This window comes from Meleagris gallopavo, chromosome Z (assembly GCF_905368555.1).
Source record: "Meleagris gallopavo chromosome Z, MGAL_WU_HG_1.1, whole genome shotgun sequence".
Classification (NCBI taxonomy): Eukaryota; Metazoa; Chordata; class Aves; order Galliformes; family Phasianidae; genus Meleagris; species Meleagris gallopavo.
In genome coordinates this window covers 34,579,703-34,596,672 of record NC_139435.1, presented here as the reverse complement: position 1 = coordinate 34,596,672, position 16,970 = coordinate 34,579,703, and the positions used below count along the sequence as shown (strand labels likewise).

At 38.3% G+C, this 16,970-nt stretch overlaps 1 protein-coding gene across 7 annotated transcripts in view; it reads right to left on the bottom strand.

Annotated features, from left to right (window-relative positions):
- The window catches only part of TJP2 (tight junction protein 2), a 63,877-nt gene that overhangs the window by 19,298 nt on the left and 27,609 nt on the right, over positions 1 to 16,970 (bottom strand). For 6 of the 7 annotated variants that reach the window (XM_085213745.1, XM_085213744.1, XM_085213742.1 and 3 more), the window contains 3 exons: positions 4,912 to 4,965; positions 2,602 to 2,726; positions 587 to 689 (listed from right to left, as the gene is read on the bottom strand). In XM_085213745.1, coding sequence (XP_085069871.1) covers positions 587 to 689; positions 2,602 to 2,726; positions 4,912 to 4,956 — 273 coding nt within the window. In that variant the 5' untranslated portion in view covers positions 4,957 to 4,965. Of the gene's footprint in view, positions 1 to 586; positions 690 to 2,601; positions 2,727 to 4,911; positions 4,966 to 8,784; positions 8,872 to 16,970 lie in introns of those variants that run through there. The other variant, XM_085213739.1, reaches the window with a different exon arrangement.

Sequence of the window (16,970 nt, the reverse complement as noted above, 5' to 3'; positions counted from 1 at the left end):
TGCAGTGCTGTACTTACAACAACTGAGGTTTATAGAACAACAAGCATGTGAGATTATTCAGATGTGCAGAAGAAATATTTACTAACTGGGAGTATAAAAATCAGAAGAATTAAAATAAACACACACACACAAAAGAACCACAAAAAACACATCAGTAACTGTATTTTTTCAGCTCTGCTATAAGTATGCTACTGAAAATGTGACAGCCCCTTCAAAACAACTGTAGGTGCATCTCCTAAAGAAAGCCAGCCTGAAAAGCAAGTTCTGTGCATGCTGGACATAATTTTCTTCATATTATTTTATTTTGTCCAATTGTCACTCATTAGTAAAACTAAAGACTGAAGACAAATTTTATTCCCAGTTTTTCAGTAAGATAAATAACAGTGTCACAAAGTTAACTTCCATTTGCTTCACCTGTATAAACTAAAACAAAAACATTGTTTATTTACTTGTACATTCTAATGGGCAAAGGCTTGTTTTGCTTTAGACATTTGTAGTCCATTTCATAGAAGAAAACCAAAATCTTGATTAACCAATCACACAGCCATATACCATTGGCGAGTGAATATATTTATAACACACTTACAATGGTGGCTACTTTTCCACTTTTTCTAAGCTGTTGTACTGCAAAAGAATGTGGAACATTTTCCATTGGGGTCCCATTAACTATCACCACGCGGTCATTTTCTCTGAAAAAGATGGGAGAAAGAGAGAAAAGTATTTAAGAGAAGTCTTCATAAAAACATCAGAAGAAAACTTTTTTTTTTTTTTTTTTTTTTTTTTTCCACCCCTCCGCAGGAATGAGGAGAAAGATGGATCAAAGGATTTCATTCACTTTAACAAGAATTTTTTTCTTAAAAACAGTAGTTGTTAGACAGACACTGTAACACCTGAGATTGCTACAAGAAGCTTTCAGTATGTTTGATAATCAGTTTGGGTAGAATAACATAATTTTGTATGTTTATTATTATGACATGCTTCAGTTAACTACCATAACTTCAAGGCAGATTTTGATTTCTTTTTTTTTAAGAATATTCATGATAACAATCAAACTTTCCATCATTTATTTATTAAGTTTTTTGTAACTCATCATCTTTCACACCTAGTGGTAGCTTCTTTTTCACAGCAGTATGCAAATTTCAAGATAGATTCTAACTCATGCACACAATAGTATTCATCCAAATCTAAACAAAAAAACTACTCTTGCACAATCTTCTGAAAGACTGACATTCAAGCCCGGTCTATTCTGGAAGAACAAGACCAGTGAAAACCAAACCAAACTGACCTCCCCCAGAAAAACAAAACAAACAAACAAACAAGGCAAAAACCCAAAACAAAGCAAAACAAATAGAAATGCTCAGGTCAAAAGAGATTATAAATTCAACTTTTCAAACTTCTTCTGTGTGTCAAAGTGACCATTAGCGCTGGGCCACCCTCAGGAAAGAAATCCATAACACATGATAAATTAAAAACATATCTTCTCAAAAGTCATTTCAAACCTACAAAGTGCAGGAGATAAAAAAAATTCCCAACTCCACATATTAGATTTTTCTGGTGTTTACTCAGTTACTAACCTTACAAAGCATCAGTTCAAACAAGTATTGACTACTCTATCATTTTTTCAGCTAGATAAATGAAATTCTTAGTATCAATTATTTTCTCTTCACTGTAATCAAGTCACATTACAATCTTCTTTTTAAATAAGAAGATTATATACTTCTATACTATATATGATATACTTCTATTTGTAGAGCATTTTCTCTAACTCCTGAATGACTTTTGTGCCTCTTTTCATACCTTTCCAATTCCTTTTATTGAAAGAGCACGCCACCTTCTGTTCTGCAATACTCATCTCATCCTTCAATATCCACTCCTATATGAGAGCCTTTCCATTATCTTGCCAGATTTCTGTTTGAAAAAATGGCCAGAACCTTCTCTTTTGAATTACTATGCAACATCATCATTCTTCTGAAGTTCATCAGATATTCTAGAATGCAAATCCAATCAGCTATGGACTGGAAACTGTTTATCTCAGCCTATAGATTTAAAAATACTTCTCTGCGATAAATGTTGTCTCACCAAGGAAGATGTAATCTAAAGGACACTGGAGCGCCTTTATTTCTTTCAAAATAATATTTAGCAAACAATTCTGTTTCTCTTCCCTCCCCTTTTATCACTTCCAGTACCTTAAGGGTTGAGACTCTCCATTAGGCTACCTGACTTAGGCCATTCTCATGAAAACTAATAACTGACCAGGAAGTACATTTCCTGGAAAAAGAACAGGATGAATGTTTTGAGATGCTAAGTACTTCTGTTATTTCTTTAAAAGACATCCAATCCTAAAGGAGACACAGCTGGCCATAAAGGCTTCTCAACACTACTGAAATTTATTTTCTTAGAAAACAGCGAAGAATAACAACTCCAGGTACTGTTGTTTTGTTTTGGATTTTGTTTCCATTTAAAGCAGTCATCTTCAAGAAATTATCAAATCTCAGCAGCACTAAATCACCAAGACATCAACCACAACTCTTTGAAGGTTTTAAGTGTTCTACAGCCATGCTCCTAAAAATATGTCAGACAAAGAAATAAGAAATTGCTTACTGAAGTAATCCGTCTGCTGGGCCACCTGGGAGAACATCTGAAATGACTATTGAAGTTTCACCATTTTCAAAATGTGGGTTATCTCTGCCACCAGAAACTGCAATCCCAAATCCTCGTTTTGAATCCTTGGAAATAAAAACAAATACAACAAAACTCAATGCTACCAGCTGACATTTTGATAGAAGTAAGAGTAACATGAATGATAGCACTCTATTAGATATTATTCCAAATACAATAGTTGCATGAACAGTTGCAGAAACACACAATACTAACAGATTTTAAAAGGAATCAATCAAACAAACAAACAAATAAAAATAAAAAATAAATCAATCCATGTAGCGAGGTAACATGTTCCCATGTTCCAAACCCTCAGTCTACACAGAACACTCTAAGTTGGAAGGGACTCACAAGGACACTGAGTTCAAATCCTGGCTCCACACAGGATCACCGAAAATTCAAGTCACATTTCTAAGAGCATTCTCCAAGTGATTCTTGAACTCCAGCAGGCTTTGCTCAAGGCTTCTCTCTAATCTCCCAGTCTGTACATATACCCCAGGGATGCCCTGATCCACATGCAGAGCCCAGCACTTACATTTGTTAAACTTCAACCCTATGACAGTTATAAATTAAGAGGATTATTCACTAATTTAGCCTACATTTTGCCACACCATCCCACTAGGTATTCATGCCAAAGTTACTGTTGGATATATGGCTCTATTTAGTTAGTGATGCTTAGGAAATCAGATCAGCATTTCTATTATGTCATCTTTATTAACTGCTATCTAATCTTTCATTACTTACTTACTCCTCAACCAGGCTAAACAAGATCATGCCTGATTAGAAAAAGCAATCCAAAGTACTTGTGAATTTTATACTCTCTCACTATCAAGTACTTTAAATAAGTAATTTAAGTTGAACCTGCTCTCATAGAAATGTCAGATCTGTAAATGCTCAAGTCTGGCATTCAAAAAAGTCAAGGAAGTACTTAACGAGATGTGAAGGAATCATGCCTGTAACACTAAACCAGAAGTGTTAGCATAACTTAAATGTAGACAAGAACATGCGCACAAAACCATACATTTTATTTAACACACAGGTTGAATGCTATTAGCTACTCAATAAAGATCTTCTATTCCTTAAAACAAATATGTATATTTATATATACACACACAAGTTACGGCACAGGAACATTTTAAAATTTTGATTAACTTACACATGAAATAATTATTCACCAGATTAAAGCGGTACATCTTCTACAACTCTACATGTGTATTTAATTACATGCCAGCTTGCACTCCATTAATGTCAATATTAAGAGATTATTTCTTCAAGGAAATAATAAAGCTTCACATTTACTGCATCTTAGCTTTACAGGAAGCAGATTGGTGCTTCAAGCCAAAACAATACAGAATTAAAACTAATTGTAGAGCACAATGGTAGTGCCTGAAACAGCAAGTCTGTGGCTCATACTGCTCAGGTGATAAAGAGCTATCTCTGAATTGAAGATTTAATGCACATATGCAAAGAACTCAATACCCGAAAAGCTGGGAATTTCAAGAACTAAGATCTTCTAAAGTGTTTCCTCTGCCCATGTCTGCAACATGAAAAACAATCCATCTCAGAAATTCACCCATAAAACCAGTTCTGTAGGTGAGGCAACTGTTTTACCTCAGGGCATTGAGTTCATTTCAACGTAGGGCATATGAAAAACATTAATAGCATAGTACAGTCTGCTCATTGAACATAGACCACCAAAACAGCTGGGAAGACTACCAACACTGTCAAGCAACATATCTTGTACTGTACTGTGGTGGCTTTTCTTGAAAGTTAAAGCAAAACTTGTAGCACATTTTAGAAATTTAGACGAAGTACTTAACCACTAAATTCCATACTGGTTGACATGAAAATATATATACAAACAAAACAGTGGAAATGTGTTCAGTGATACTTACAAAGCTTGAACATCAATCAAAACTGCAAGATAAAGCCATCTGCTTTGTTTTTAAGGTTATTCAGTGATGAATTTTGCTATGTGGCTGTTGTGTAGTACATTAGATTGCTTTTACAAAGGCTAAATAAATGTAAATATAGCACTTAAGCAGTTAATTTAATTTATTTTTAAAATTAAAAAGTCACATCATAGTATGAGTAACTAACAATTAAGCTTTGAAATGGAAAACATATCTAATTCATACAACACGTTAATCATACTCTGGGCTCAGATATGCTAATAACATTTATTGTGAAACATATTTAGGTATCAGCAGTACTAGTATATCCAAAAGACCAAAAATATTAACAGGCACTCACCTTTTGTAAGGTCACAGTGTACTGTTCCCATATCAGCTCTTCCATGCCTGGGGCCTGTTGCACACAGAAACCAATTAGCAAAACAAAAAGCATACAACTACCTAGACTGTGAAATACCCCATTAAAACACAGATGTAAACATAATATATTTATTATAAGCATTTGGTATAATTAGTACGAAACACATGCATTTCATTTAGTGATGGTTTATTTTAAAATGGAAAAAAAATATCTAAGGGTTCTAGTTGACAGAATTCCTTCAAATTTCACTGATTCAACAGTTCATTCTAATTTTCAGAAAAGCTTCATTTAACATAAGCAACTAATTCAAATCACACTACCATGGTATAACCCTGATTCAAAGAACACAAACTGAATATCCCTCCATTCCAATATATCACAAGATCAGTAGTTGAAACTGAGATCTTAAAAACCAATGAGCCTTCAGATCTTTCTTCTTGTTCATACGGATTTGGCAAAATGCTAAATCCACTGAGTTATAGAATTGAATATTTAGATTCCCCAGCTAAAATTTTATTTTACAGAAAAACAGTGTATCTCTACATAGCACTAGTATATCTATTTCTATGACACTTCTCAGATGCCTATTTTTCCATATTTTTATTTTTCTCCACATTTCCAATACAAACTGGTTCTGAATGGGTCTGTTTACCTTATATGATATAACCCGAAATCTTTCCAACTTAAAATAAAATACAAAATAACTAACTACTCAGTAGTGGTGCATCATATAGCTAGCTCCTTCACTGCCTGGCCTTGAAATGAGGAGAAAAAAATGAACCACAGTATTTGATACTAAAAACTTTTCAATTCAAAACACAGAGCATTCATTTGCAAAAGAAAAATTCAGGTTCTTCATGAGAATGTGCATGCATACTGAAGTCACAGTTTAATTTGTTTTTACTGCTAAAAGTAGACATTTCTCTTGGTTAGATATGAGTTTCCTGAGGAAGCAGAAGCCATATTAGAAGCTCAGTTTTGACTTAATTGTCCTTTGAAAGTCTTTAAAGGGATTACTGGTAACAACAGTAGCCCAAAAAATGGACAAGATGTGACACATGATGGATATGCCTGTGCTGTAAAGCATCCCTCATTTTTCCAGAGCAAATGTTTTTGGACAGTCAGTAGCAATTTGGCAAGCCATGGATGCTGTTTCTCGAATGCAGAGAACTCCACGATGTATTCTTCCAGTGGAAGTTTTGAATACCATGAAGTAGAATGAAGCTTAAGTTCTGCTGAGAGATCCTGAAGGAATATTCTCGAAACTCAGCATTCTTATCAGGAAGTTCACAACACTAAATGTGCACCAATACTTTTCTCCTCCAAAATGGGCAGTATTCAGTTTCTAGGACTCTGAGTCTAACTAAAAACACATTTAGCACATCTGTTCAGAGAATGACTTAAATTGAAATTAACACAAGTGAGTACTCCTAAACTTCTACTTGTCTAGAATGAGTGGCATTTTAACTTCCTATTAAAATGCACGTTTTGCCAGCGTTACTCTGCTGAAGCATATGATGAAATTATTTTCTCTGATATTCTCATGTTAGCAATTTACATGCCTAACCCTTTAGCAAGCTGACAGAGAACCATCTCACAACACAAATTCCCTTACACAGAGATCTCCTGTAGGCTAAAAAAAGAAAAAAATCTCCTTATCTACATGCTTTTTCTGAGCTGCTATGAGAAACAGAAGTGCTGTTTGGCACTTGCTTGTCTGGCATGCATGAAAATTGATAGTTTAGCTACTACTGACCCTAAGTTATACCATTACTGTCCTACTTTTCTATATGGTATCTTCAAACTCTGCGGTCTGTGCTGAAGAAAGGCCTCAGTCATTTAAATTACAGTCGGCTTCACTGAAGAGAATTTTAGAAATGAAAGGGGATCAAATGATTGGTAACATTTAAAGGACAAGCAGCCGAGATCAGATTTTGTGGACAGGAAGATGGAAAATCTTTTCTCTCTTACTTCATACAAGCCCAGACATCTTAGATATGTGGCAAGAACATCATTTAAATTCAATTTACAGTGCCTGCACTCCTTACCAATGCTACTTACCAGCCCAACACACTGCTGAGACTGGCTCTGTTCAGACAAAAGTAAGGCAGGCAGACTGCCCTTATGGGCAGAGGGCAGCACACAGACCCTGCTCTTCCAGCAACTCTAACATCGAGCCTTCTGATATCCTATCTGAAAAGGATGGTCCGAGAAATGACTGCTTGTTAAGTGCAATGCTGCAGCAAAGGGACTAAGTAAAGGAGAGTAAAGATACTGGGAGAGGATCTATGGGTAGGAAAAAACTGAGCTTACAGGAATTTCCTTCACCAAAACAGTGGCTTTAGTGAATTGTGTAGTAAAATCTTGCACCCGAGACAAGAGATGCATCATGTTGCAAATGTGTACAAAACTAACACAGATAAGTATTTGCTCTGACAAACAAGTCTCGTGATATCTGGCCATAAATACGAACAATAGGAAAGGAAAAGAAACTAGTGCCTACAGATACTACACTTATGATCCTATAGGATGTCAAGCCAACAGCATCATCTCATCTGTGCCCAGAAAATGTTCCCTAAATATCAGTTGTGGTCTTCACACATCTCCTGTGTAAATCTGAGGGAGGAAAAGGCAAGGGAATTTTTAGCCGGAAACTGTTAGTTAATCATTAAACAGAAAACACTTAAATAATTCACTTTTAAATTTGTAATTAATATGTTTTCAGAAACTGGTCCTTGGGAAACCTACTCCCAGATGCTGTATACCATATTAGTAAAGGAAAGTACATTATGTACTTGCAAAGCTGATTTTGTGCAACATAATTACCACGACAGCAGGACCAGCTCTGCCATACTGATAAAGCCATTCAGGCTCCGCAACACAGTTCAGAGAACTGAATGGTCACCTTGGAAGCCTGCAAAGCAAAAAACACATCTGTACTCCCTCAAATCTCTCAGCAATAATCCCTTTAACATTATAAAAAAATAAATACTGCTGCATGCCATTGCCACGATACTAACTGATACTGACAGCTCACTGGGGAAGACTAAAAAGAAGGAAGAGACTATAAATGCTAAAAATCACCAGCCAAGGACTTCCAAAACAATGATTAAAAGTCTCCACCAGAATAACAAAATTCCTGTATTCCACACCTAATGACACGACTGTCCTCTGTCTGCATCAAGTGATGGGTTACAAAAATCCCCCATCGCCCTGGCCAATTTCTTCACTCTATGTCTCTAGGGAAACAAGAAAGGATCTGAACAGCCTGGACATCCCTTGTATGATTGCCATTTCAATGCAAGATCGCACATAGAAACACTGGAGAAAAGAAAGGCAGGCAAAACAGTGAGGATTCCACCTCCAGTAACTGCTAGTAACTGTTTTGCAAGGTTTTACACAGATAACAAGATAGCTACAGGATAGCTACAGGAAGTGCAAATTGTCATTAGCTAGTCTAAATTCATTAGTGACTAAAGTCAGTCAATTTCTAATGAGAACACTGCAGTCAGGATTTGCTTAAATCTGCCTAATTCTGAACACCAAAATGATAGGCACTTTCAACATGCCCAATACAGACCACTTGACAGAATCCGTGGCAGGCAACAATTCAGAGTACTACAATCATCTACGAGCTGTAAACAGCAACTCCCACTGACAGTCATCTGCAATTTATGCAATTACTTGCAACTGAGAGATGGCCCCAGGCAGCTTCTTTCAGAAAACCACCACCAGAAGACCTGCCACCACAGTCATCGGGCTGTGAAAGTGAGCTGGAGGGAGGAAGGAGACACAAGGTACACAGGGGAGGGAGGAAAGACCCAGAGCAAGATGCAACAAAAAGCAACTCACGTGTCCCCTTAAAATCCTCAACTTTTTGACTGCATGTGACCACATTCTCTGCAGAGCTTGCGCTGTCTTCATTGTCACGGGATATGGTCTGTTCGGGGACGCCGTGCATCCTGGTCTTTTCATCTGTTTCTACCACTCCACACGGTTATGTAATTCTAATACAATAGTGGCCTACATACTAGAACAAATCCTGCCGTTCGTTTCACACAGAAATGCATCAAAACCACAGCAGGGAAATCTACTCAGAGTTTTAGCAACTTTCGCTGTAAGAGGCCCCAGGGAAAGAAAAAAAAAAAGACTACTCCCTGGATTTTAAAAATAATAGGAATAGTTGTTATTTTAAATGTCAGAAACAGATCAAAACATAGCAAGCTACTCTTTTTACAAGCACATTTTGGTTCCCTCCCATCACGAACATATCTGAAACTTTAAAGAAACAGGGTACTAGCAACTTTAAAGACAAAGGCACAGGGAAGCATGAAGCTTACTTGAAAGTTACATTCTGATCATAGCACTTTATAACAAGAATTACCACTTGACTCCATTATTTTGCACATTTTAAACTGTGTTTAACAGCCTCTATCAAGTCTCAACAATTTAACTACTGGACCCAGGAAGTCCTTAGGCAGAAGTAATTGTAAGCATGCGAGTAATTCCTTCACCTGCACATGTATAATTACATTTAAACACTTCCAGAACTTAGATTTAAAAATATCCCAGGGATATGACTCTAGCAAGAAAAATAGAAAAAGAATCAACTTGCTAATAACCATGAGCGGCAGATATTAGATGTCTGATAGAGGAGGAAGTAAAACTGTCGTAATAAGCTGATCATATAGCCTGAAAGATGACTTTACTGGAAAATATTTCAAGCTATCAGTTCCATCTACTCCATACAAAGGGTGTGAACTTAAAACTTGACCAGAGTTTTCCCCGAGGCTTCATGCAAGTCTCACAGGCTGTTTGAAATATGAAACAGACAGGAACACATACCAACACTCAGTGCACTACATGACACTAAGTGAAAAACCCCATCCACAAGTTGCATTTCTTCTCCAGATGGGTAGTTCTAACTGCTGAAGGTGAACAACTTTCCAATTGAGAAAATTAGAGTTTAAGGTTTTTCCCTCACAAGACTGAATTCTACATCCTGTGTTTCAACTGTATCCTGCCAATCTTTGGCAATTCCTTGCGATAGCCAGCAGAACTAGATCACACACAGGTTTGTGCTGTTCAGCAGCCTCTGGGTGGGCCTCTGCTGCCAGAGCACCTGCGTAGATGGAGGACTTGGCACTGGAGCCTGGTCAAAACAGTGGAGAACCTTCATTAATGTCTCTAAAGGAAAATAATCATTCTGCAGAACAGATTCACATTCATCACTTCTAAAACCACATTTTCATCTATTTATTTAAAGAAAAGTGTCAATAAGAAGAAACAAATGTAAAGATGTAGTGGAGATGCCTCTATCCATGTCCTTGCTCTCCTGTTCTGCTCACTGCCCTCACAAAGCTCTCTAAACAGCACTCTAAACTCTGAATTGAAAAAGTAGCATGAAACAAACATCCCCATTTCCAGACAGGAAAGATGTGGTAAAGAAAAATGGCAAAACTTTCACCATAAGTTGAACAACAGCCTTTCTTCTTTGGTTTTGGTCTGTTCTCTCCTTTAAAGGAAAAGGAGAAAGGATAGATTTTCTCTAGCAACACTTAAAAGAGTAATGGGAATAAATAAAAATGTAGCAGTCTAGAAATATCACCACAAGTGTAAGAAATTTTTCTTGCACAGTCACAGCAGCAGCTTTCAAGTGACCAGTGAGTTAAAGAAAGTTGCAGCCTCTTGCATTTGCATTTCATTTTGGGAAAAAACAATTTCTGGAGGACAAGAGTTCTTCAATTTAACTTTTCTAAGCGAGATGGAAAGCTATTCTTAATTATTATTATTTTTTTTAAACCATTGTCCAAGCAGATTCACAATACCCTGCATTTAATTACATAACCAGCACTCTGTTTTGACTTTACCTGCATGACTGTTTGCAAAGACTAAAGGAGACTAACTAAAGCCTAAGAACACAGTCAGCACAAGATTACAAATGCAAGCATAAGCCTATGACAGTTCACATCTACCTGACATTTATAACAATATACATTTTAAACTGAAGTTCCTTTTGGGAGGGGGAAAAAAAAAGAAAAAAAAGCATTCAGTTCCAAGCAGCAAACAACACCTTGGTTCTGTGTCTGTTTAGACAGCGAAGAATTAGTGACTCCTGCAGGGACAAGTAAACTAAAAACTAACCAAGACAACCTGTCCTAAAATATAGCGGTGTTAGAAGAGAAAGAGAGCTTCCAGAAAATTCTGCAGAGCAACTTCAGAATTTCACAACATTCTGGTAACAGTGTGTGATAAGAGCAGACAAGTGGTGATGTATCATAGCTGTTTTGATATGTTCGAAGCATACCCGGCCTCAGTGGCTGTAGATTATAAAAGATGATTACAAAAAGAATCATGTAACATAAACAGTGTATGCAGAGCCTACCAAATGTTTGTAATTACCACAGTGAACAAATTACCACAAAGTCTGAAACGAAATGGCATTTTCACCAAGCTTTTCCCCATGCAGTAAGGATGCCACTCAAGCCACTTTGAAGTAAGAAGGCTCCAACTTAGTTATTCTCATCAAATATCTGCATATGGTAAGGAGAATCTATGGTCAGAATCTAGAAGAATAAGAAACACTATTTATCCATATATTTTTTATAATAAAGCTAACAGAGAAGTTGCTCAGAGAAGCTACGTTGCCCTGGAGATGTTCGAGGCCAGGCTGGATTGTGACCTGGGCAGCCTGAGCCAGTGAGTGGCAGCCTGGCCCATGACAGGGGGCTTGTTTAAAGTCCCCTCCAACCCAAGCCACTATATGAAAACAGCCATTTTATAACAGTAAATGTCTCATATTAAAGTAAGGGAAATGATAGGAAATGGTTTGGAAACGATAACCACTTGGAGTAACTCTCAACTGCTCTTTATCAAGGCACAAACTCTTTTTTCCCCCTAGTCATGAAAAAAAAAAAAATACACAAAATGGACAACTCCATATTAAAAGATACTCTGTATTCAGGATCTTCAGTTCTACTTTCACATTTGAGTAAAATTAAGATGGCTGCTATCATCAGGACGCAGGAGCTTTGAAGAAAAAAAAAAAAAAGCAACCCCTGTCACTTACTATATATGCAAGAATACCTACAGTTCAGCACTGAAGTGACATTCTTTAAAGAAAAATTCTTTCATGTGGAAAGAAGCAGTGCAACAATTCTTTCCTTTCCAGTTAAAGTCTATTAGCGGAATTGTGGAATCACCAAAGCTGGAAAAGATCTCTAAGATCATCTATTCCAACCATTCACCTACCACCTGTGCCCACTAGCCATGTCCCTCAGTGCCACATTTGTACCCTTTTCTGGAACACCTCCAGTGATGGTGATTCCATCATCTCCCTTGGCAGCATGTGTCAATCAGTTATCACTGTTTTGGATCAGACGTTTTTCCTAATATCCAACCAATTTCATTCCTAATCTGCTTCATTTCTCCTCACGTTCTGCCTTTGAGTTTCAGGATGTAAAGTCTCCTGCTGTGTGTGTTACAAAAACGTACTTTGTAACAGAGTATAGTAACTTCTCTTTTAACAAGTGAAGTGCAGAGAACATGTGTATTATTAGATTTCTTATGAGGAATATTTTCACAAAAATGTATTTAGGTGTTATAATCTTAATATAAGGGTTATGCAAAAAGAATTGTTTAAAAAGGTACAAAGGAAGCATTGTTGTGCTGATGATGGACACTATCTCACTCTCCCTCCTCAAAGGAACAGGGGGATAAAATATAATGAAAAAAGGCTCAAAATTAAGAATAAGGAGATCACTCACCAATTATTGTCATGGACAAAACACACTCAGTGTAGGAAGATTAATTTATTCCTTATTACTAACAGATTAAAGCAGTGAGAACTAAAAGCAAACAAAAACACTCTCCCTTCCCAGCCCCACCCTCTCATACCTCATCCCAGGCTATGCAGGAAAACAGGCAATCGGGGCTGCAGTCAGATCACAGTGTTTGATGCTGTTGCTTCTTCATGGTCACTCCCTCTCCCCGCTCCATGCAGAATCCCTCCCGCAGGATGCCATCCTTCCCAAAGTGACCCTGAGTGGGCTTTCTACAGACTGCAGCTCTCCAAGTACTGCTCCAACATGGCTTTATACCACAGGGCTCACCCTTCAGGGGTGGATTTCTCCAGCATGGGTCCCTCCAGCCTTCCTGCCCCAATGTGGGCTCCTCTCCATGGGCTGCAGCTTCAGTGCAGGGCTTCTCCTGCAGGGGCTCCAGCCTCCTTCAGGCCTTGTCCACTGCCATATCATAGGTTCCTCCATGGCTGCACATGGAGATCTGCTCTGCATGGTGCCCACAGGCTGCTGCTGGAGGACAGTCTGCTTCTCCATGGGCCCTTCTTGGGAGGGAAGCTTCAGGGAGCTTCTGTTCTGTACATGCAGCTCCTTTAGCACTGACCATGGTGTTTGCAGGGCTGTTTCTCTTACATTTACTTACTCCTTTTTCTCACTGCGTCTGGTACAGTGTTTTAGCCCCTCTCAAATACGTTATCTCTGAGGTATAATCAGCATCACTTATGGCTCAGCTCTGTCCAGCAGCAGGTCCATTTTAGAGAAGCTGAAGCTGACTCTGATCTAACAAGAGACAGCTACTGGGCTCTGCCATCCCAGCAGTCCACCTGCTACCAAAACCTGATTGCATAAGCCCAGTGCAAGAATAAATTTTCTAATCACTACTTCAGATTTGATACATTGAACACTGTACAAAAACCATCCCCTTATGATACAGAGAAGTTGCTGAAATACCAGCTGGATGAGTAAAGTGATCAGAAAATTGTTAACGGCTGGACACAGAGGACAATGGTCAGCAGCTAGAGGCCAGTAAGAAGCAGAGTACCCAGGGGTCAGTACTGGGTCCAGTCCCATTTAACACTTTAATTAATGATCTGGAGAATCAGGCAGGGTGCATCCTCAGTTAATATGCTGATGACAGAAAACTGGGAAATATGTTGATGACAGAAAATTGGTGGAGTTGCTGACTCAACAGAAGGTAGCAACTGTTATCTCTCATCTCCCTTCTCTACTTTAGTCTCTTTTCCATAATCTTCCCTGCTTCCTTTCCCTTCTCGACCGGGCTTCCTTATCAAGACATTTTCCCTTATATCCTAAACTTTAACTGTTTCCCTCCCTGAGATGGTATTTGATAAGATTTGGGTGGATAGTTGAGTACTATAATCATACATGTTTAGCATGTTCTTCTTACAGCTCATTAGCATACAGAGAAATGTTAACTTGAATATTAATGTCATGGTTAATAAAGCAAAAGGTCTCACGTTGTGCAAAACAGTCTTGAAGATCCTGTGCTGAAACATTACATACTTATTTCCACAACTTCAAGCCAAAAGAGGACCATCCTGCTCCTGCAAGACTCTCCTTTTACTGCTTTTTATGTCTACCTCACAGATTTCCATCCTGAAGGTTTTCTCAAGAGATAAGCAAGAATCAGTGTGAAAAGCCCATAGACTGGGACTGTTCAGCCTGGAGAAGAGGATGCTCAGGAGACTTTCTATATGAGTGTGTATAAATACCTGAAAAGAGGGTCCAAACAGGACAAAATCATGCTGTTCTCAGTAGAGCTGAATGCACAGACAAGAGGCAATAGGCACAAACTAAAACACAAGAGGTTCCCTCCAAACATCTGGAAATACTTCTTCCACCATGCATGAAAGCGAGCACTGGCACAGTCTGCCCAGAGAAGCTGCAGTCTCCTCCCTGGAGATCTTTAGAAGGACATGGTCCTGGGCAGCCTACTCTGGGTGCCCTGCTTGAGCAACGAGCTTGGACCAGATGGACCCATAGATTCTCCTTCCCACCAAAGCCATTCTGTGATTCTGTGAAACAAAATTGATTTTTCATGCAAAAGAAGTGATGACTTGAAAAGCTTTTCTTAACCATATTTTATTGAAAAGTTACACTATTCATTTGTTATACTTTGTAAATTCTGTCTGCAAAAGCACTGGCAAACACCATATGAGTACCATTCCAGGCATTCAAAGAGCAATCTCTACTTCTTAAGTTGCATGAAAACTTTTGAAACTATCAAATAAAGAATGTTTACTGATGATGTACAGTTTTTTGACATTATTCCTTTCAGGAACAGTCTGAAGCCAGTATGACAGCAATGCCCATGGCCATTACTTTACACTGTGCTCAGAAATATTTCATTATGGATTCTGTTTTACTTTCTTCAAAATTATCTGAACCCAAATCTAGCCAGCTGCAGAGTAGTCCAGGCCTCTGAACTTCAAGTCAGTAGCCTTCCCACCAAAACACTGGCAAAGGAAGCATGCACACAGACTTCCTCCTTGTCTATCAAAGGAAAGCTTCATACTAAAACCAGCACGTGAAACAAGAAACAGGAAGAAACTTTCCCATACTTAGAAAGTTTTGCCCGGCTAGTAGATGGAGCAAAAGCTTTTGAGGTTGCAGAACTTGCATTCATTTCCACACCTCTTGTGTTACCGACACTACAAACACCCTCCAGACTGAAATCTGAAGTAGAGTCCAGTGCTATTTCAGAACTGAAGAGATCAAGGACAATAGCACTGTTCATCAGGCTACTGGGAACAGTAAGCACTGAACACATCCATGTCCCATTTATATTGTTGCCCTGCAATTAAGGTTCACACTGCACCACCACAGATCTTCCAGTAGGTAATTTTTATTTAAAAAAAAAAATCCAAAGAAGATGAGGAAAAGTTAGATATATGCACAACACTTTGATTGATCCAGAGCTTTGGCAAGTTGTGCACTTTTTAATTCAAAAGCAGTAGCTTTTTGATGTCAAGTACAAAAACTCCTGAACAAAACTAGGGAGGTTCTACATACAAGAGTCTGTGCAATGCATGCATTAGTCTCACTTGGAAAAAAATATTTACTGTTTTTCATGGGGCTTTTTATACATCAATGTCAATAGGAAAATTGTTTAAAGCCTAACATTCACTGATTATACTGAATTTTCAGAAAGGCCAAACACTTTGAGGTGACAAAAAAAGGGGAAGAAACAGTTGTTTTTTTTTTCAAAAGTATTCTGAGTTCAAGTCACTTTACAAATAGCCAATAAAGACCCCACATATTTTTGTTTATTGTTTGTTTTCTTAAGGTGCTCTCTTCTGCTCCGGCTCAGGAAGGTTTTTGTTTCACCGGAAACGAGCATCCTTAGAAGGAATTCAAGCTGACGAGTTGTTTCTGCAAAATGTTGACAGCCCATGCGAGCTAACAAATGACAGCGCCCAGACGCACTGTGAGCCGTACGCTCAGTTAACCCGCAGAGCCACTAGGTGGTGCAGTGGCCCTGTAACAGAGGCCCACACGGTTCACTTTCTGCGCAGAAAGTCGAGCAGTTGTTCTAAGAAGCGCAACTTCAGGCTGTCGCTTTTGCACTGCGCTGTTGCGGTGAAGAGCAAGGTTTATTATTATGCTATTATCATCAGTAAAATCAAGATCCTAATGGACCTCAGTCACAAAGATGCAATTTTTCATTGAGCTGGAAAAGGCAGGCAAAACACACCCAGGAATTTTCTAAAATGCATGATTGTGGTCACGGTACCTGTGACCTATGCCAGCAAGAATGACAGTTATTCCTTTCAATTTAGTACCTAGAAGCTAGGATGATACTTATCCCACAAGTATGTTTTCAACATCTGTCTGCTGGTAACTGTTCAAGGGGGTGAATGCAAAAGCAAAAAAAAATACATACATGGGAGAGTATAACAGATTCAGAACACAAACTCACCATCAGTTTACATCCTTGGCAGGTTACACTTACTATTAATGTACATGCAAAAGTTCTAAAGTTGCCTGGGATGGGGTTGAAGAGATGAGCAGAGTAGAATATATTCGTTACAGCTGTGTATCGAAGTGTAATATTCTTACAATCCTTTACAGAAAGGCTGGTTAAGCAGTGGAATAGGCTCCCCAGGGAGGTGGTTGAGTTACCGTCTCTGGATGTGTTTAAAAACTGTTTGGATGTGGTGTTCAGGGACATGATTCAGTGAAGGGCTGTCGGTTAGGATAGTATGGTTAGGTCGTGGT